General features: G+C 54.3%; 1 protein-coding gene and 1 long non-coding RNA gene across 5 annotated transcripts in view; one reads left to right on the plus strand and one right to left on the minus strand.

Annotated features, from left to right (window-relative positions):
• Positions 1-733: 733 nt before the first annotated feature.
• LOC112607409 lies at positions 734-4607 on the minus strand. The gene is made up of 2 exons (XR_003115771.1): positions 4479-4607; positions 734-3129 (listed from the first exon to the last, which is right to left on the minus strand). It is a non-coding gene; the product is annotated as an uncharacterized LOC112607409 (long non-coding RNA).
• Positions 4608-4842: 235 nt separating this feature from the next.
• KIF21B (kinesin family member 21B) overlaps positions 4843-20974 on the plus strand; it is a 54922-nt gene continuing 38790 nt past the window's right edge. For all 4 annotated transcript variants that reach the window (XM_025359554.1, XM_025359573.1, XM_025359562.1 and 1 more), the window contains exons 1-3: positions 4843-5193; positions 19062-19284; positions 19602-19784. In XM_025359554.1, coding sequence (XP_025215339.1) covers positions 5153-5193; positions 19062-19284; positions 19602-19784 — 447 coding nt within the window. In that variant the 5' untranslated portion in view covers positions 4843-5152. The remainder of the gene's footprint in view (positions 5194-19061; positions 19285-19601; positions 19785-20974) is intronic.

Here is a 20974-nt window from a genome sequence, read left to right on the forward strand (position 1 = left end):
GCAAAATGGGGACGAGAACAGTATTTGCCTCATAGATTGTTGTGAGGATTAAAAGAGAAATGTTATGTAACACCCTTGGCACAGTGTGGCACACGGGTGAGGTTGAGGCCCGGGGTATTTGTGTACAATGAGGACCCAGCATGCCCAGCCTCCCTCCTCCCTGCAAACACTGACCCCGGACCCCGAGGCCCGTCACTGAGTGGTTAGCAGAGGATGGATAATTTTCCGCAAATCTGTCTTCTCCCACCCTCTGGATCTGACACTGACCACTTGCGCCAGGCAAACTTCATTGCCATAAACTATCCCCCGCCCACCCCCAGCTTCATTCACACTCATGTAAGACTTCTTATCCCTCACGTGACTGCTTTATGACAAATCTGCCCTTCTGTCCAGTTAGAGGATAGGAGTCCATTGAAGAAGGGATAGAGAATCCAAGAGAAATGTGAAGGAAATTAACATCCATTTTTTGCTGAGCACTGTGCTGGATGCTTGACCCACGTTACCTCATTTAAACCTCATAATAGTCCTGTAATGAAGTGAGTGTGATTATCCTCATTTTGAGATGTGGGAGCTGATGCTTGGAGTAGTTACACACCGGCCCAGGGTTACATAGCTAGTCAGTTGCAGAGCTGGGATTTGAACCCAAAACTCTGGGACACAGAAGACCACACTTCAGCTTCTGGGCTGTCTTTTGCTATTTCATTCAGACTTTTTTTGTTTGTTTGTTTGTTTGTTTGAGACACAGTCTTGCTTTGTTCCCCAGGTTGGAGTACAGCGGTACGATCTCAGCTCACTGAAATCTCCACCTCCTGGGTTCAACCGATTCTTGTGCCTCAGCCTCCTGAGTAGCTGGGATTACAGGCATGTGCCATCACATCTGGCTAAGTTTTGTATTTTTTAGTAGAAGTGAGGTTTTGCCATGTTGGCCAGGTTGGTCTCGAACTCCTGGCCTCAAGCGATCCACCCGCCTCAGCCTCCCAAAGTGCTGGGATTACAGGCGTGAGCCTCCACACCTGGCCCAGACCTAACTTTTATCCAGGCTATAAACTCACCAACAGCCCAACCATAGATGTTTAGCCTTTGGGTTCTATTGTGCTGTTGTGGAACTGCCCTGCTTCTGGAGTACAGGGACTAGGCTTTTAGTCACTGCTCAGTCCCTATCTTACTGTGCAACTTTGGACAAGTCCTTTGACCTCTCTGGGCCTCAGTTTCTTCACTGAAAATGAAAGGGCTAGACTAAATTTCTCAGGTTCTTTCCACATCTAGGATTTGGTAACATTGAGAATTGCCCATAGCTCTTCCTGCCTTTGGCCCTCATACTGTATTAGAAAGCATCACAAAGTAGAAAGGTAGATAAAGATCCCACATTTGAAGTTATACAGAGCATTAATTAGACTCTCATTATTATTTGAAACTAAAAATAGTTTAAGATTGATGGTGTGTTTGTAATCCATAGCAGTTTTCTCCCTTCCTTGCTATTTATAACAACTCTGGTTTCCTCTGTAACTAAGTCTGTCTCCTCCTATAAAAGAGGAAGTCAGGCTAAGTCTGCTCCTGAGCTAAGATCTCCTGAGTCTGCACCCCAGGAGAGGCTCTCTAGAGCTCTGAGCTCCTGTTGCTGGGCAGAACTGGGCTCAGTCTCCAGGTGGGCATTGGAAGATGTGGCTGGACTATATGCCAGCAGGATGGGCTATGCCTGTTCTCCCATGGAACCATGCATAGCTGCTGGGGTGTGGCTGGGTATTAGGACTTGAGATCCAGAATGCTGTATCTTCCACTCCTATAACTTTTGCTTAATGCTTAGAGAGTTTTCGTAAATGCCAATGCCCAATGCTAACCCTGAAGAAGATAAAAGGAAACAGAACTCAAGTTCAGGCCACTTTTGGGAGACATTTCCAGGGCCTACAACTATCTCTTAGGTTTTTAATTTGTTCCTGTAGGGTTGTTGTTGAGAGCTGAGTGTCCTGGGAGATCTGGGCATCCCAGATGGCTGCCCCAAGTTGCTGCCGGAGTATTTTAACTACAGTAGTGTGGGAGCTTCCTGCCTCAGAGAGGGCTCCCCACACCTCCCCCAGGTTCCCATCTGCCCAGACGCCCACAGCTCCTGTCAAGAGAAATGATGGAAGAAGCCCCAAGATACCTGGGGGAAGGGCCTCAGCTCAGGACAAGAGCTGGGGCTCCAACCTCAGTCCAATCAGGGAACTCTCAGGGCCACTCATGGTTGTGTGCATGTGTGTGTGTTTGCCTGTTTCTGTGAGACAGTGAGGAAAGATTTGGGGGTGGGGGAGATATGCACATGGGCAGCTAATCCTGAGAAACTTTGGGGTCTGGGAAGGAGGGAAAGAAAGAAGAAAAGCTGGAAGGGGATACAGGTGGTGGGAGAGAGGGGGATGGGAAAAACCAAAGAGAGGAAGCAGTGGCTGTGCTGAAGCTGGACAGAGACCGAAAAGGACAAGTCTTGTCCTAAACTTCCTCTGACCCACCTAACCTAAATCTCCCCATGCTGTGGTTTAAGCCTCTTTCCCATCTTGGTTCTCTGTCTAGCCTCTGAGCAGCAGAGTCCAGGAGTGACGTCGGGATGCTGGCTGCCCTGCTGCTTCCTGGTGGCCCAGGAGGGAGCTACTTCTGAGTAGCCAAAGTCCTGAGGCTCTGACATTTAGGAGGCCTGAGTTTCCCACCCATGTGCATCCCTGCTTCCCCTGACTCGACACCCAGTGACCTGGAGGGATGCAGAGGGGGTGGGCAGCAGCTCTGGAGGCATTTCCCAGCAGTAGAACTGTGAGTCAGAAGGGTCATCTACTATCGGAAGTCAGAGGGGACCTCCTGCAGGCAGGAAATCAGAGTTGGGCCCCAGAGAAGTCCAGAGATGAGTTGGCGGGAAAGTAGCTCTTCAGAAAGCAACATTACCGTCCGGGAAGGCTGAACCTGGAGCCCGCTATGCCTACAGGAAAAGCCTGGGCCAGCCTAGCTCCCTTCTGCCTGGGCATCACCATCCCTTCCGCCTTGGCATCACCATCGCTTCCGCCTTGGTGGTCATCTGGGAAGTCTGGAACAAGATATACAAGTTCAAATCCGGAGTCTGCTGCTTATATGCTGCAATTCATACATGTGAGGCTCAGTTTCCCCCATCTGCAAAATTTAAAAAGAATAAAAAAGCCTATTTCACAAGGTTACAGGGATAAAATGAGAATATGTGCATAAAATACCTGTGTAGGTGGTCCATATGTGTTAGTCTCCTCCCCACGTCTTATTTTGGTTGGAAGATGGGGAGGAATGTTGCAGGATCTGACTGCAACATTCTGCTAGCCTCCTGGTCCAGGAGAGGTGATCCCCTGGCCCCAGGGAGAGCTTCCTCTAGATTCAAATGCTAATAAAAGGTCCAGGATCCCACCAAGACCTCCTCTCCAGCCTCCACCCTGGGGGCACTGCTCGCAGTGCTCCTCCTGTTTGCCATGGGGATGAAAAGGATGTGTTGATTGGCCCTTGAAATTTGCTCTTAAAATTATCTTTGGTTTTGATTTGACCTTAATAGGTCAAGCCAAACAGGGATCTGCGCTACTGCATGAAGCAGTTATTGCGGGGGGTGGTGGGTTGCGAGTGGAGGAGGGAAGGGGAGGAAGATGGCACCATCAGATGCATCCTCAGACCCCAGTCCACACCCTTGCCAAAATCTCTGACATGGTTTCATCATCTGAGGGTGATGTAAGAGGCCTGGAGTCAGACTCCCCTTGCTCCCCTCCCCCAGAGAGCCCCATCCACATCTGGAGCTACAGCTGGGTCCTTCTCTTGGGCCCTTTCCAGGGGAGGGAGCTGGGTGAAGTGAGGGCAGCTGGTGAGGGGCCCTGTGAATGGCCCCAATGTTGGGAGGCAGGGGGCAGGGAAGAGGCCTCTGGGCTCAGAGGGAGGGAGGTGGACTGGGAAGGGAATTGTGACTTTGCAGCATTGGTCTCCTCCTCCATGCAGGCCCAGTGTTAAAGTCTCCATGGTCCTCCTTGTCCTTTATATCCACTCCTGCAGGCAGCTGCCCTCCTTCTTCCCTTCCCCACCCACTTCACCACCCAGCCTCTCTACCCAGGTGCTCGGAACTGAGGGCCCCCTTTGTTCCTTCCTTTCCCCCAGGGCAGCTCAGGCCTCCCACACTGACCCTCTGGCCCTACTGCCACAACAAGCAGAGTGTGAGCCAGGCCCAGTGGGGTCATCTGTGGGTCATAAAGGTCAATGGGACAGTCGTCTAGCAGTAGGGAGGGGCTAGTCTTGGGCTAGGAGCCTGGCCAGGAATCAGCTAAAACACGAGCTTTAAAATGCTGCAGGGCGGGGGTGGGGGGAAATTTATTTAGGGGCTAGCAAGAACTCCCTTCAAGAAGGGTTGGCGAATTTACTGGAATAAATGCAGAAGGGAAGCTTTCCTGGCTCTTGTGAACTATAAACCGTCAATCCCTGTGAGATCCCCGGGAGACCAGGGTTCTTACCATGCTTACCCACGAACTTGCTCTGTGACCTTCGGTAGTTCCCCTCTTTAAATCTCAGTTTCTTCATTTATGAAATGAGGGTCCCATTGAGGCTTGAGGTTCTGCCACTCCAGGAGCCAAGGTTCTAACGTGGTCTGCGTCCCGCGCCTCCACCCCTCCTCCCACTCCCACCCTCCAATCCCGCCCCCTACCCCCAGCCACCCGTGGCCGCGAGCCAAGAGGGCCCTTTAAAGGCGCGAGTCCCGCCCCCGCTGCTCATTAGGGCTTTCGATTGGCGGTTCCCGGGCTGGGCGGGGCCCGGCGCGGGCTCGGGGCGGGCTCGGGGCGGGCTAGGTGCAGGATCGGCCCCCGCCCCCTTTGTTCGCGCTGCGGCGGGAGGTGGCGGCCGGGTGGGAGGTGTGTGCGCGTGTGCCGCGCCGTAGGGAGCGGCGGGTCGCGCCGCCGGCTGTCAGCTAGCTCCGCGCCGCCGCCCGATGGCCCGAGGAGGCGCGCGGGCCCAGCCCCGGGGGGCCGGCCGCGGGTGAGCCCTCGGCCTGCAGCCCGCGAGCATGTCACCTCCAGCCGCCGCAGCCTCCGCCAGCCGCGCCCGCGCCCCCGCCTCCCGCAGCCGCAGCCGCTGCCTCGGGCATTGGCCCCCAGACCCCCGCCTCTGATCCACGCCCAGACCCTAGAGCCAGAGGGCCATGGCCGGCCAGGGGGACTGCTGCGTCAAGGTGGCCGTCAGGTAGGGACCCGGGGCAGGGAAGGGGGCTCGCGGAGAGGGCTCGGGCTTTGTCTCGCGTGGGCTTTGGGCGGGGGGCGCGGGCACCGCTCGGGCTGGAGCCTGCACTCCCGGGGGAGGGGCCGGCGTGGGACGGGATGGAGGGCGCCGCGCGCTGGCCAGGCTGCCGCCGGGGAGCAGCGACCCCGCGGACTACTGCAAGGTGGCTTTGTTTGGGTGGTAATTTTGGGTCCCTCTTGGGAGCCTTTAATGATCAGAAAATCGAATAAACAAGGAAATCCGGTATTTCACACCCAGCCCTGGCCCAGGCCGGAGCGTCTGTGTGTTTCCTCTTCGCCTCCCCACGAGGCTGCTGTCTCATACGGGTATACCAGAGGGAAATTTCCCCCTCATCCACGCGAGTCAGCTAGTTATGTGCTCTTGGTCCAGCTAGCAAAGGCAGCACACCCGCCCTGGGAGCCAGATCTGCAGACAAAGATCCGGTGCGGGGACCAACGAAAAACCTGGGATGATGCCTTGGCCTTCTGTGGGAAGTCAATGGCTTTCTGGGAGAATCCTGCCACTCCTGTCCCAAGAGGCGATGGGGCTAGGAAGGGAGGAAGAGGTGTATCTGAGGTGCTTCCCTCTGAGAGGGCAGGAGGGTGTGATGTGGATGCCCCATCCTCAGACACTCAGACAAAAATTGAGCAGGGGAGGGTTGCCTAGACTTATCTGGGGTTCCATTCTCAACAGCTCTGGGACTTGAGCCGGCAGAAATGAGACAGGGAGAGGACATGGCTGGGTGGGTTCTATTGGGAGGGGTACACAAAGGTGCAGGAGCAGGAAATGCTGTGAAATTGAGCCATCTGTGTTCTTTGTGCTGGGTGGAGACGCTTTACACCTCACCACCTCTCCCAGTTTTTGCTTTGGTTTTTTCTCTTTGAGAGGGGTGTATTGGCAGCAGCGTGCCAATCTGGGGCTGCTCACCAAGGTAGGGGTGTGGAAAGAATGTCTATCTCTGCCCCAGCCCTGTATGATGCAGGGGGCGGGGGATTGTCCAGGTCTAGGGTAGGTCTCTCAGGTCTCTAGATCCCTTGGGTCATATGTGACCCAGATTCCAGGGACCCGGGGAGGTTGCTCCTAGACAGAGTCAGAGATGGCAAGGAAAAAGCTTTCCTCTTCCTGCCCCAGGGCAGATGCCCCTCGCCACGGCCACCTGGCTGGCCCTCTGCAGCCCAGAGAGGAGCTGACACTGATCAGTGCTCAGCTGGAGGGAAGGAGATTGAGGCGCCCCCACCCATGCACCCTAGGCAGCACTCAAGAATCACTTGAGAACAGCTTTCCTGGCTCTGAGCAGCCAGAGAGACAAAGAGGAGCCCTGCAGGTGCCTGGTGGGCTGGCTGGGGCGGGGCCAGGCTGCTGCTGGGGCTGACATTGCAGCAGGATCTTGTGGAGGTCGAGGGAGGGTTGCATGGCCGGGGGTGGGAGTGAGAAATGTAAATATGGCATCTGCAGCAGATTGGGAGAGTCCAAGAACACCATAAAAGGGAAATGAAGCTCTGGCCCCTCTGGCCCCCACCCATTGTGAACGAGGACTGGGAAGGAAGGGGCTTGGGGGTGCCCTTTCCACAGGGGGGGTTTCCTTTAGATTCCATCTTGCTGGAGAGAGCTAAACAAAGGCCCCCACCTCTGTTCAGGGTCTCCAGGCTGGACTGGGGTGAAAAGATGTGGGTCTCCCACCCAGGGAGCCTCATGGGATTGGCACAGTGAGGATAAGCTGATGTTCTCTTCCTACTGCCACCTCTAGAGGCTTCCCGGGACCCTTTCTGCAGAGAAGGGATCATGTCTGCCCTCTGCACCCAGTTCACGGCGATGTGTGTCATCTCTGGTTCCCAGTCAGATTGCCCTAAGTGGGGGCAAAGTTGCTGATCTGTATGGGGGGTGGGGCATTTGAGCATCAGAAGTCAGTCTTGCAGGGTCTCCGGGAAGGTGAGGGCCCCACCCACTCCTCCCCTCCCACCCCAGCATGAGCGCCCAGCCCGGGCACACGCCAGACCTCAATGGGCAGCCGGCCGTGGAAGGCAGACGATGTCTGGACAGAACCCAGTTTCTAATCAGAGAGCTTAGGACTGAGCTGGGGCTGGGCTGGGCTGGGAAGGAGAGCAGATGGTGCCAGTGACGGGCTGTAGGGGGAGTTCTCCTTGTTTTTAGATCCTCTTCTACCCCTCCTCCCCTGCAGCACCCCCAGAAATCACTTCTCTCACCTGAAAGACTGGGTGGTGGGCTGCACTAGAGTAGAGCATTTATGGGAAGGGCAAGGCTTGTCCAGGGTCTAGTCCAACCCCAGGACTCACTACCTCCTGCCAGGTCTGGCTGTCTTTCTGACTTTATGGAAGTCCTTTCTTGTATCCAACTGAAGTGCTTTCTGAATTTCCATGAGAATAACTTGTAGCGAGCCTGGAGTCCAACTCTTCAGACAAGGAAGACCAGGAATGAGACAGGCGTAGTCTGATGTGTGTGTGTGTGTGTGTGTGTGTGTGTGTGGAGGAGAGAGGCCCCAGGACTATTAGACGAGGTGAGAAGTGCCAGGCCCAAGACTCTTGGCCTTGCAATCTGTTTGGGATGAGGAGATCGAAGCTGGCTGGCTGTGGAATGCTTCAGTGAAGGCCTGGGCTCCTGGAGAGCCGGAGGAGGAAACTTTCAGGACCTGGGTCTGGGGTAAGGGAAGAAGGTCCAGGGGTGAGCAGACCCCAAAAGCCCCACCTCGTGGCCTCCCCAGCTAGATGGAATCTGGCCCATCTGTCCCTGAACCCAGGCTAGTCGGCTTTGCACCAAGGGATTCCCAGGCCGGCCTCTCCAGCCTGCCCTGTGATCCCTTTATCCATTAATCCCCTTGTACTGTAAAGATTCTCAGCTTCCTGGGCTGGACTAGAACTGGCCGTTACCTGGGGGAGGAGGTGTGTAACAAGGCTAGAGAGAGGTGGGGCGGAGCTGTGACCTGCCCCAGGCTGCAGAGATACAGGCCTGACAAATGTGGGGAGAAAGGGGTAGCTGTTAAGAAATGCAAGTTGGCAAAATTAAAATTGGGGAAGGAAGCCAAGTCACATGGAAGTTTGTTTAAGACCCTTTCAAGTCCCCAGCTCTGAGCCCCCACCATGAGAGGAGACCTCGGTGTTGCCTAGCCCCCTCCCCTCTTATCTCTGCCTGGCTTCCCTAAGCTTCCTTCCTTTAGTCTGCTTGGCAGTGCTTGGCCGGCCCAGCATCCATCTGTTGAGACTACAGGGTTAAGTAGGGGATAGGGAGGGGTTTGGGGGGGGTGGCCCAAGGGACCCAAGGGACAATGTTAGATTGTACCCCTGCCCTCTCCCATTTGGGTTCTCTAGCTGCAGTTATTTCCCTAGTTCTAGGTTACTCTGAAATCTTGGTCAATGACTGTCTGAATTTTGAACCAAGAGCAGTGGTGGCTTGGGAGAGAAAGACTAAAGAAGATCGAAGAAACTGTAGGGGAATGGGCATTTGGGGTGCCTTCCGAGTCCCAAAGCCAGTCAGTGGCAATCAATGCCACCTGTGTCCAGTTTACAGCTCTCGGAAACTGAGGCCCACACAGGGCCTCATGTAGGCTGTGTGGAGACCTGAGAATCTTGGTGCTGGCCTCCTGCTGCAGAAATAGGGTTTATGTCATCATAAGGAAGTGGAGTGTAGTAACCACAGGCCCCGGAAACCTCCCCCTCCACCACCCAGCCTGACTGCCTGATTGGATCTCAGCTTTTGAAAACCTCCAAGTGGAGGTGGGGCGGGGCCCAGGCCGGGGCCAGGGAGGTGGCAGAGGTGATATGTGCCTGGCATGCTTATTTTTGCAACCCTGGGGGCAAAGGGCAGAGCAGGAGCTGATGCAGTTCATCTACTGGCTGCGTCATGGGCGCCTTCCCTGTTTGTCTTTGTGGGCCTCAGTTTTACCCACTGGAAAATGGGAACAGCCACTGTGTTCTGGTTTGTTCATTTGTGAAGAGCAGTGGCTTGGAGAAAGACAGACATAAAATCTTTGGAGGGAATAAAACGCAGAGTAGATTCCTGAGGAATTGAATATAAATAAAATGTTTTTTAAAAAATAGGCCCTAGGCCAGGCGCCGTGGCTCATGACTGTAATTCACATTTTCGGATGCCGAGGCAGGTGGATCACAAGGTCAGGAGTTTAAGACCAGCCTGACCAATATGGGGAAACCCCGTCTCTGCTAAAAATATAAAAATTAGATGGGCATGGTGGCATGCGCCTGTAGTCCCAGCTACTCAGGAGGCTGAGACAGGAGAATCACTTGAACCTGGGAGGTGGAGGTTGCAGTGAGCCGAGATTGTGTCACTGCACTCCAGCCTGGGTGACTAAGCAAGACTCCGTCTCAAAGATAAAATAAAATAAAATAGGCCCTGATGTAAGTGTACCTAAGAGATGTCTCTGTAGTTTAAGCTTCAGTGAACTATTTAGTAAATTGAATTTACCCCCAATCCTTTGATTAATATATTAATTTAGAGCAGAATGCACGGTGTGATGGAGAGGAGTATGAACCAGGAGGTAGCTAAGCACTATAATGTATTGAACACTTACAGTGCCTGCAGCATCCTATTCAACTGGCCAGGTGACTGATGTTATTCCCATCATATACATGCGCAAACACAGGTGGTACATGGAGGAGGCTGGATTTAAACTCGGTATTCTCAGTTGTGAACACATGCTCTTCATGCAGTTCTAGGCTGCCTCCTAATTGAGGTGGTAATTAGCTGTGTTCTTGAAGTCTCTATGCCTCAGTTTCTTCAAATGCTTTACTACATGCAGTGGCCATAAACATGAATGTGGGAAAGTGAAAATGGGAAGGCACATGGTGCTGTGCAGATGTGTGGCAGGGCTGAGGCTGTCCAGATTCTCCGGTATGGGATTGCTTAGCAGCGTGGGACTGCCTGGCACCACCATGGTCCTAGCTCCTAAATCCGTGCTGTCATCATTTGTGTTTGGGGAGCTTCTCCTGCCACACTCTCCCTTTCTTAGATCGCTGCAGCCATCCCTGGCATGTGTCTTCCTGCCTGAATTCCACCTTGGCACTCTCTCAGGAAGGATATTCTGGGGGCAGCCAAGTCTTTTGCTGGCCCCCCACCTCACACACACCAAACGGCAGAACCCAATGTGTGCGGGGTCTCCTAGCCTTTCATTTTACCCTCTAGAAAGTATTGAGAACATTGAGGAGGAAAGCAATGTCTTCTGTGCCGCTCCCTCTTAGAACAGCCGGAGGGGCACAGAGAGGGCCCTGGGCTAGGTGCGGGTTAGAGGCTGCTTCCCTGCCATGAGGGAAGCTGGATTGGAATGGCTCTTGGCCACAGAGATCCACCCTTCGATCCCTATGTGAAGCTCCAGGGCAGGCGGCAGCAGTGTTGGCTGCAGTGCCCTGTTTCTGGAGGACTTTCTCTCACCTCCAGCTGCTCTGGGGTATGGAAAGACGATCATGCTGCCATCCCATCCCCAAATGCCCGAGTGTCTATCCCTCTGCCTTCCTGAGGTGAAGCCCCTGTCCTTTATGAAGGCTGGTCTGGTCCCACCTGAGGCTGACTTAAGGTGCACCCAGGAGAGCTATCCTGCATATAGTGTGGGCAGGGGGCCAGGGCCAGTGCGGTGGGGAGAGGCTCGCTGCCCTCCACAGCCAGCCTCCTGTTGCTCTGCATTCCTCAGCAGGGAAGCATCCCCAGGGCCCAGTCCCCACTGGCCATCCCCACCAGATGCAGATGCCGATGCCGTCACAGCTCTGGGCTCTGGGTGAAGCCTGACTCTGCAGCATCTCCTGTCTCTGGGGAGGTCATGGGAAACCCCTGCCAGATGCCCCGAGATGGGGGTGGGACAGGGAGAGTGGCGATGTAGCACAGCTGAGCAGTACTTCCCTGGGCTGGGCTCACCCTCTTCCCAGGCCCCAGAGATGGAGGAGTCTGACCCTGGCCCAGGAAGTTCCTGGCTCCTGCTCACAGCCAGGCTTGTGCGGCCAATGGCAGGCTGGGGATATATCCAACTCAGGACAGGGTCTGGCCCCTTCTCTCAGCCCCTCCTGCATATCCCTGCTCCCTGGCTTCTGATATTTCACCCCAGTCTCCTTGCTGGCCTGATTCCTCCGCATGGCTGAGATCCTGATGCCCTGGAGGGCCATAGACAACAGGACTCTCAAGGTGCCTCATGGCAGGCACCCTCTCCCCTGTTAGCCTGCCTGACCCTTGGCATTACTCAGAAGCCAGTGGCCAAGACCCTAGGAAGAACTGAAAGAGTAAGGTCAAGGACACTCAAGAGGAGGGGGTGGGGTCAGAGTCCTGAACCCCAAGCATCCCAAGCTGACACCCCAAGGCCTCCTGTAGGTTTTCCTGGAGTATCACACCCAGGACGGGAATGTGATTGGGGGCAGAAATCAGGCAGAGAGGGTTGACAGACCGCTGTCACCATGCCGACCAAGGCCTCCTAAACCCATGCCCTTTGGCCGCATAATACAAAGCCTTCTTGTTTGGGGGTTCAGAGTCCTGAGGGCAGTCTCAGGAGGGCTGACCTGGGGAAGGGTCTGAGAGGCCAGGAGAGGGACAAAGGGGAGGGCAACAAGACCCTTCGGCTGTCACAGAGCTCTGATGGCACTGCCCCCAATAGTGCTGGGCTCTCCCCACACCTTACCCCTGCAGCTAAAAGGGCAAGCACCCCAAATTGGATCTTGCCACCCTGTTTTATAGAAGACTGGCCTCTATGGGAAGATGCTTTGTCTGGGCTAAGTCAGCTAAAAGCCCCCGGGGTGTCTGGGAGCCAGACTCCCCTGAGAGCAGGGATTTTGCTTCAGCCGCCTTCCCCAGAACTGGCAGGCTGCCACGGGGAGGAGGAGAGGAGGCTCATTAAAGTGGGGGTGTAGACGTCCTCTTTCTGCCACAGAGGAAAGCCGCCTTCCTCTGACAGGGAGGCAGCCTCCTGGGTTCCTGACTCCGTCCTTCTCCCTGCCCCAGGCTTCAGCTTTCTTAAGCATGAAACAGGGAAAACGCTTTCCCAGCAGACAGCTTGTGGTACTGCTGGCAGCTGTCGGTAGGATCAGTCCGGGAGATTCTCTGAAGGGATCGTTTTTCTCCAAGCCAACCTCTTTCCCGCCCTGGTGCAGAGCTGCTTGGTGAATGCTTCAGGATTGGGCACCGGCAGGTTTGGTTTGAATTTCGTCTCCACCATTACAAATTGTGTGACTTTGAGCTTGCTAAATTTCACCTGCTGAGCCTTAGTAACATGGGGCACATATCCCCGGCTTCACAGGGTTGTCTTAACACATTACATGTGTTCATGTACATAAAGGAGCTTGGCACATAGGCTCTCACAAAGTATTAGGTAGTGTGTGTCCTCATCAGACAAGACCTAGGTGGTGAAGAACACATAGAACAAGGCAAGAGGGATATCATGACGAATGATTTCTGAGGAAGAAGACTCCACAGACCCCTCCAGCCTCTCCTCTCCCAGCCTTAATCATCTTTGCAAGGAGGAAGTTCTTTTTGCTAGCTTATCTAAATCCCTCCTGCTACTGCTGAGTTCCCTTTTGATCTTTCCCTGTCACTGACGAGGAAGAGCTGGTGCCTGGTAAGTCACCACATAGCTAAGTGACCCCTGTGTGCCAGGCAGACTAGCCATCACCAGGCTTCTCTCTGTGTCCCCTCCATACACTCACACATCCACCACAGAGGATGCAAAAGCTTGGCTCTGCTCTGCCCTGCTGCCCAGGCTGGAGCCAGGCATGCCAATTGGAGGCTGGGCACAAGCAGAGGTCATGGAATCAGGGCAAACATTGCTTTTCCCCTTAGGCTTGCTGACTTTGCAGTCCCTCCCTGGGCTGTCTTACCAGCTTCTAGGAGCTCCTTTTCAAGATTCCAGAAAGGCATCAGGGGTCTTATAGGAGAAAAGAGCGGGTATGCTTTTAGCCCCCTGGGGCTTTTTCTGAAGGGACTAACATTTTGGCCATCTGGAAAGGTGATTCTAGTCCAGCTCTCTGGTTCTTCTCAAAGCCTTTGAGGTAGGGAAGAGGGTGTCTGCCAGCCTAAAAGTCCCTGAAGTGCAAATTACACACAAGTGGGCAGCTGTGAGCATGCCAGTTCTCCCCAGATTTCCCCTGGATTGAATCTTCAGGGCTGATGGCTAATAAAGGTGAAAACCTTTTTACATATTACCTATGTGACCTTGAGCCGAGTTATCAGTTTCTCTGAGCCCTCATTTGTAAATTAAGGGCAAAAATACCCACCTTAGAACTAAATGATATAATGTAATGACCTAACATGTGCAAAGCACCTTAGATAGTGTCTGTGAGAGGCAGTCTTGGCTCTATAAATGTGTTGGTGGTAACTAATTGAGGAAGTTTAGTAAGCCAAGTGTGATGGTGTTACCATTACTAGCAAGGAAAAGGCATCAGGAATCACAGATCATGCACCATAGTTGTAAGAAATTCTTGGATTCTGGTTAGCTGTTTTAATACCACAGCCTGTGACCTCTCATCAGTGAGAAGACAGACCCTTCAAGTGGAAAGAACCTGGGACTGCACCAATGGGGACCTCAGTGTAAAGATTTGGGGGTAGCTTAGTTAGGAGTCAAGGGAGGCACCCTAGCCAGCTGATTGGGTGGGACTGACTTCACCTAAGAAGCTGAGCCAACCCCTAGGAGCCCAAGGTCACTGGGCAGAGCTCCTGGGAGGGCTGATTGGTGGGCTTTGTGTGATGTCATTAAGGACGAGGTTGGGGATGAGGCCCAGCTAGCGCCATCCTCCCCCTCCTAAGCCGCGGGATACTGTGCGGGGCTCCTGGCACGTGCCCGGATGTGCCCAGTCGGTACCCTTTGCAGTTTTCTCTCCTTGGCAGTCTCTCAGCATACCCCTGAGCTGCCTCCTCCCTGTCTCCTCTGTCCTCCCCTTCCGCCCCGTCCTCCTGGCTCCTCTAAGAGCTGAGGATCCGCTGAGCTCAGCTCTTCCTGCAGCTCTGCGCTCCGGGCTCGCAGCCTTTGTCCCGCTTCCACCGCAGGCACCCAGTGGGTCAGGGGCAGGGGCTGGGGGTCAGCCTGGGAGGAGGGGGCTCTCCAGCCGCCCGCACGTCCCTGGCCTCCGCGTGCGCGTTTCTCCCCGGGTGGGGGACAGCTTCCCACATCACACCCGCTCCTGCTCAATTGTGAACAGAGGAAGCTCAGCAACTTTGCTGCCTGTGCCAGATCCTGCCTCTGAAAAGCTCCGGGCCCTTTCTCCTCGCTCTGGCGCCCGCTCTACCCACTGCTCAGCCTCTGGATTGCCAAGTGGCAAATAGGCCCGGCTCTGTTCTGGGAGATTCCGGGGGCCTTTCTGAGTGGGGCTGTCCAGCCGGCCCTCCCTCCTGGCAGAACCTTGAGAAGGGATAGAAGGAAGACTGGAGGGGTGGGGCCTGGAGTGAGATGCCCTCCAGGTACCCTGGACAGAAATGACACTAGATGTTTGGGCAGCAAACTTTTACTGACAGAAACAGGCAGCTGGCCCGTGGGCCACAATTTGCTAATTTGATTTTTAAAATACTGCACTAAGTTGTAATTTATCTTGATTACTGAGGTTCTTCCTTGCCTCCTTAAATTCTGTACTGAGGGTGCATGCCTCACCCTAGTCCTGGCTCTGGTCCACAGTCTCTAGGGCCTGTATTTTACTTGGAAGACCCTAAAGGCCACATGCAGTGGCTCATGCCTGTAATCCCAGCACTTTGTGAGGCCAAGGCAGCAGGATCACCTAAGCGCAAGAGTTTGAGACAAGCCAGGGCAACATAGTGAGACCCTGTCTCTGCAAAAACGTTTGAAAAAGGAAGACCTTAGAGAACCTTGACCCCCCCTCCCATGTCCCCAGGGAGGAAAAGGACTGTTAGGTGGTACCCCTCCTTGCCACGCTACTTGTTCCTTCTGCTTATCTGGGGCCAAGTGGGCCACTGTCGCTTTGAGGGCAGCCCACAGAAGTGACCTCACCAAGGGTGGGGTCGGGAGAAGAGGCTGCTGGAGGGCTGGGCAATGGAGTTCTTAGAAAGTTGAAAGCAGGAACAGACCTTCTAGATAACCTAGAAGGAAGCAGTGGCTCATAAACCACAAGAGAGTCAGGGCAGAGGCTTGGCAAGGACCCTGGTCTCTTGTTTCCCAGCCCTCTTGTCTCCTATTTGTGGGGCATCAGTTTGAATTTGCCACTAGGCAGGGTGTGGTGAAGAGTGAACCCAGGATGACTGAGACAGTGTCTGCCACCGCCAAACTGTGAGCACTCAAAGGCAGGGCAAGCCTGATGCCCAGCCCTGCATATATGTGAGTAGACATGCGGGACTTCTTCTAGAGAGCCCCCTGGCTCTGATGGAGGTGGTGTGGGATGAAGTTTATTTAGCGATTTTAGGATTAAGAGTTTTCAGCTGGGCCTGGTAGCGCACACCTATAATCCCACTTTGGGAGGCCGAGGTGGGAGAATCGCTTGAGCTCAGGAGTTCGAGACAGACCTGGGCAACATGGCAAAACATCTCTATAAAAAATAGAAAAATTAGATGGGCATGGTGGTGCATGCCTGTAGTCCCAGCTACTTGGGAGGCTGAGGTGGGAGGGTCACCTGAGCCCAGGAGGCTGAGGCTGCAGTGAACCATGATTGCGCCACTGGATTCCACCCTGGAGCAACAAAGTGAGACCCTGTCTCAAAACCATACATACATACATACATGCATACATACATACATACATACATACATGCATACATACATACATACATACATAGAGTTTTCTGACAGAAAGCACCTTGAGGAGTGGAAGGGCATTCAGTCAGCCACATCAGGAGCTGATGCCCAACTTCGCTGTATTTACTGTGTGTGTGGCTTAACCACTTCAAGTCTCAACCTTCCTTGCTGGAGAATGGGGACTTAAATCCTCAGGTCATAGCATCAGTTAAACGAGGTAACCTGTGGAGGTGCCTGACCCAGCGCTAGCACATGGAGAGCATCCCTGATATCTTAGCTTTCCTTTGCTTCCATTTCCATTTATTCATTCATTCAGTCCAACACTCTCTCCCTCGTCCAGGTAAGTTGCTTTGGGAATTGGTGACTCAACCAGGGTCCATGCCCCCTGTCTCCCAGCCAGTGTCAGTTTCTCTGGGTGACACTGCTCAGGCATGCTCACCTGCACCCTGGCAAAGTAGTCTGGTGCTAAGAGCTGACCAGCATTGGGCGGATATCTCTTTCTGACCACAAAGACCCTCACCTCAGGATGTGTTGGGTCAAAAAAGGGTCCCAGGGTGAATGCCCAACTGACCCCGCAACTCCTGGACCCTAAAACCCTGGGTCTCCTCCTCTATATCCTCCCCGCCAGACTGTTCTGCCCACTCTCTTGACCCTGGCAGGCAGCCTCCCCAGGGGGTCAGGGGGCTGATTGCTGAAGCAGAAGCTGCCCCTCCATTGAAGGGCTCTGACAAGCAGGGCTGTTGCTCCCCCTCCCCTGCTCCGCTGTCTCCAGGGATGATGATTCGATTTTCTCCAATCGCCAGCATTGCCATCTGCCTACAGTAATTAAATGGTATTTGAACTGAATCCAGAAATCCCACTTCAGGCAGCCACGTGGTAGGGAAGCTGTCTTCAGGAGCTGGTGCTAGCCAGCAGAGCTGGAGGGTCCTCAGAGGCTGCCCAGGCCAGGCCCTTGGTTTACCTAGGAATACCTGGGTTCCCTGAGAGGAAGTGCTTCATCTTGGGCCCCACAAGCCCACAGGCAGAGCCAGGTCTGAGAGCCAGATTCCTGTTTAGTACCTGTGTACAATGCCATGCTCCTCCTTCTAAGGTTGCTCCTGCTCTCTCTCCCTGCACATGTGAGATGTTCTTTCCCCCTGGCACTCTGAACCCTGGTCCTTAGAGACAGTGTAGCATAAGACACTGAAAGGGCAGTGCATGCAGACTGCATAGGTTCAAGCCCTTGATCTGCTCCTGTCTGTGACCTGTGACTCTGGCTGTGTGCCATCGCAGCTTCCTCATCCGTACATGAGGGTCATAATCCTCACCTCCTAGTGTTGTGAGGACCAAGAGTTAATCTATGGCAGTGTTTAGATGCTGCCTGGCATAGAGTGAGTGCTCAGTGTATGTCCACTGCCATTATTAGCAGTAGAGGTAGAAGTAGAGGTGGGAGCCTTGCTGACCCTGAGCTCTTACTGGAGACTGGAGTTTCCGGTCTGGAGGTCCAGACAGATGAGCAAGAATCAGCCATTCTCTTCCCAGGCAGAAAAGCCAATTCAATTGGGAGATGAAGAAGCTGGGCTCCCATTCCAATTTGGGTGAGACAGCTAGATAAATGTGGTGACCTCCTTTGGGCTTCCATCCCTTTTAGAGGAGAGCCATTGACCTATGAGGACCTGTTCACACCTTGGAAACACTTCTGAAGAAGGCCCAGACTCCCATCTGTGGGTACGAACCGGGCCTGGTGTTGCTTACCCCCGATGCCTCCCTGCTGGGCTTTCCCCACCTCCCCAGTCCCCTTTAACTCCCTTGCTGTGGAAGTACAGGCAACAGGCTCACGTGAGCACTTTCCCCAGCCTACAGCTCTGAGTGGGCCTTGGGGGCTGGGGTAGCTGGGGACAGACAGGATGGCGACTTGCAGGCCCTAGACTCTGTGGCTAGGCGCCTCTGGGCCCAGGATGGGTGCTGGCTTGGCCCCTGGCATTGTTTCTTCTCTTGGTGAGTGTTGGCTTAGGGAGAGGAGGCCTGACAAGTAGCTCATTGTGAGTGCCTGCTGATGGACTGGCTTGTGTGAGCCCATGGGCATGAGAGCCTAACCCCCAGCCCCTTTTACTTTAGGGAGTTGGGGTGGGGGTGGTGCTTTCTGCCAATCCCTGTGCACGCATGCTTGCTGACTCCTGCTTGGTTGCCATGGGAACCTTGTCGTGGTGATGGCTGCTTGGGAGAGAGAGGAAGGGGTGGCTGGATGGAGACAGTTGTGTCAATGGCTGCCTCCTCACTCAGTCCTGATGCTACTTTTCTTCCTCTTTACAGGGAAGCCTGCCAGAATCTGGGTTGGGAGCACACCCCAGGCTAGCCTGGTATCCTTTTTAGAGGTCCCTGCCCTTCACAAGGGAACCTGGGACTTGACCTGGTCAGCCCCAGCTCTGCAGGTCTGGCCCCTCCACTCCTGGAAAGGAAGCAGAGCTCAGGCCTGAGAATGTCTACCAGGCTCTGGCATCTGGGAAGGGTGCTGCTGGTCTGGCGTCAGGGAGGGGAGCTCCTGGCCTCCTGCTTGCAGCCCCGATAGGCATTGGCAGAGGCTCTGGCCTCCTCTAGAACTTAGTCCTGGCTCTGGGAATGTGGCCCAGAGCTGTGGGAGCATCCAGTTCCTTCTCTTCCCCACCCTGGCCCTGTGCTTTGCCTCCCCAGCAGTGGACAAGCTGCCTTCTCTCCCCTGACGAGATGCTAATTTCTAGGGCTTCCGGTCCAATCAGGAGTACGTGCTTTTATGTCACACAGACCTGGACATGGCGCCATCACTTTCTGTTGTACACCCTTGGGCAGGGTCATTTAAACTCTCTCAGCTTCAGTTTTCTCATCTGTAAAATTAGGCAAATAATAGGTACCTCACAAGTTTATAGTGAAGAGTACGTGAATTAATTTATGGAAAGTACTTTGAACACAGATCTGATATATACTGAATGCTCAATAAATGTTAACAACTGCTGTTTTGATGATGTTGATATTGTTATTACTATCGTATTACAAAAGTTGCCCATTTCCTCTAGGGGCACCTAAGCTTCCTTCCTTTTCCTCTGGCTCATAGGGGAAGTGGCAGTTTGGCAGGCAGTGTGAGGGAGGGGCCTGTGGCAGCCCCCTTCTGGCTGGGCCTGACCCAGGGCTCTCTCCATCCTGGGCAGGATCCGGCCCCAGCTGTCAAAGGAGAAGATTGAGGGCTGTCACATCTGTACCTCTGTTACCCCCGGAGAGCCCCAGGTCCTGCTGGGGAAGGACAAGGCCTTCACCTATGACTTCGTCTTCGACCTGGACACCTGGCAAGAACAGATCTATTCCACCTGTGTGAGCAAGCTCATCGAGGGCTGCTTCGAGGGCTATAATGCCACGGTGCTGGCCTATGGGCAGGTAAGCCGTCTTCACGCCTACCTATGGCCGCTCCAGCCTCGGTCTCCCTGCATCCAATGGAGAGAAAGCTCCACCTTCAGAGCAGCTGAGACACAGCCTCAGGTTTTGTCTATTGTCTAAGGAGGCCGCTGCACCGCTGGTTAGCAGAGGGAGGGCTGTCAGTCAGTGATTTCCCCAGAGTGTGGCTTCAGGACCAAGAAAGCAGCAGGGGAACCAGGCTGGGAGGTAGATGAGCTAAGGGGATTTGGCCCAGGTACAGGGCTTGCTGGTGTCCCCAAAGGGTGCGGGGTTACACCCTCCTATCTTTGCCAATGCAGACAGGGGCTGGGAAGACGTACACCATGGGCACTGGCTTTGACATGGCAACGTCGGAGGAGGAGCAGGGCATCATTCCGAGGGCCATCGCACACCTCTTTGGGGGCATTGCGGAGCGCAAGCGTCGGGCACAGGAGCAGGGCATGGCTGGACCTGAGTTCAAAGTCAGCGCCCAGTTTCTGGAGGTACTGTGGCCCCATAGGGCGGGCAGGTGGGAGGCTTGGTGGATGACAGGGCCATGGAAGCCGGGCCTTCCTCCAGTGCAGTGGAATGAGCCCAGGGAACCATGGGGCATCTCCGGGTGATAAGTTCCTGCTACTGAAAGAATCCAAGCATGGGCTGGAGGACTACTCAGTGGGACACTCAAAACGGGTTCCTGCATCAGATGGAGCTTGAGTCGATGACCTGTATGATCCCTTCACACCCTGACAGGTTCTAGCTCTGACACTGATTAGCCTTGTGACCTTGGGCTAGTCATTTACCACACTGAGCCTCATCTGCAAAATGGGGTGATACCTGTTTCCTTAGGGTTTTGTGAGAACCCTGGCTCTCTCGCTTCCTTCTGGCCTTCTCTGGGTTCCCCCTCTGCCTCAGGGCAGCCTGTCCTGCCCCTTTGTGGCTCAGATGTTTCCTGGCCCGCTGAGTTTTCTCTTACACCAGGGCAGAAAGGTCCGCCAGGAAAGGTCTTTCTGTGCACCTGGCCTTTCCTGTCTCTGGGAGAATGTCAGGCTCAGACTGTGGCAGCCAGGGAGGGACTTTCAGTGGGGAGCAGGGAGTCTCTGTGCTCTTGACCATTGGGCCTGTGCTGAGCCCCCACTCAGTAAGGGCGCTTATCCCATAAACCCTGCTGCTCTGATTGTCCAGGTCACCTTCTGAGGGACGCATGTGGCCTTGGCCCTCTCCAGGCCTTCCCCAACGCCAGCCCCTGCCTACCACAACACAGCTGCTCCCTCCTGGGCACACAGGTGGTGGCTTGTCCTCTAGGGTATCCTGCATTTTAGAATTCGGAGGTTTTCTTTGCCACTCTGGACTTTTGCTTCTGATAAATGGACTGCCTATGTGTGTGTGACTGTGTGTTCGTATCTGTGTGTGTGACATCTGTCTGTATGTGTGTGTGACATCTGTATGTGTCTCTGTGTCTTGTGTGTCTCTGTGTGTGTGTGTGTCTATGTGTCTGTGTGCACATCTTTGTGTATGTTTGTCTGTGTGTGTGTGCGCATCTGTGTATGTGTCTGTGTATGTGTGTCTATGTGTCTCTGTGCATGTGCATCTGTGTATGTGTGTGTGCCTGTGTGTGTCTATGTGTCTCTATGTGTGCGCGTCTGTGTCTGTGTGTCTCTGTGTGTGTGTGTCTGTGTGTCTGTGTGTGTGTGTG

Source organism: Theropithecus gelada, chromosome 1 (genome assembly GCF_003255815.1).
Source record: "Theropithecus gelada isolate Dixy chromosome 1, Tgel_1.0, whole genome shotgun sequence".
In the NCBI taxonomy this organism is placed as follows: Eukaryota; Metazoa; Chordata; class Mammalia; order Primates; family Cercopithecidae; genus Theropithecus; species Theropithecus gelada.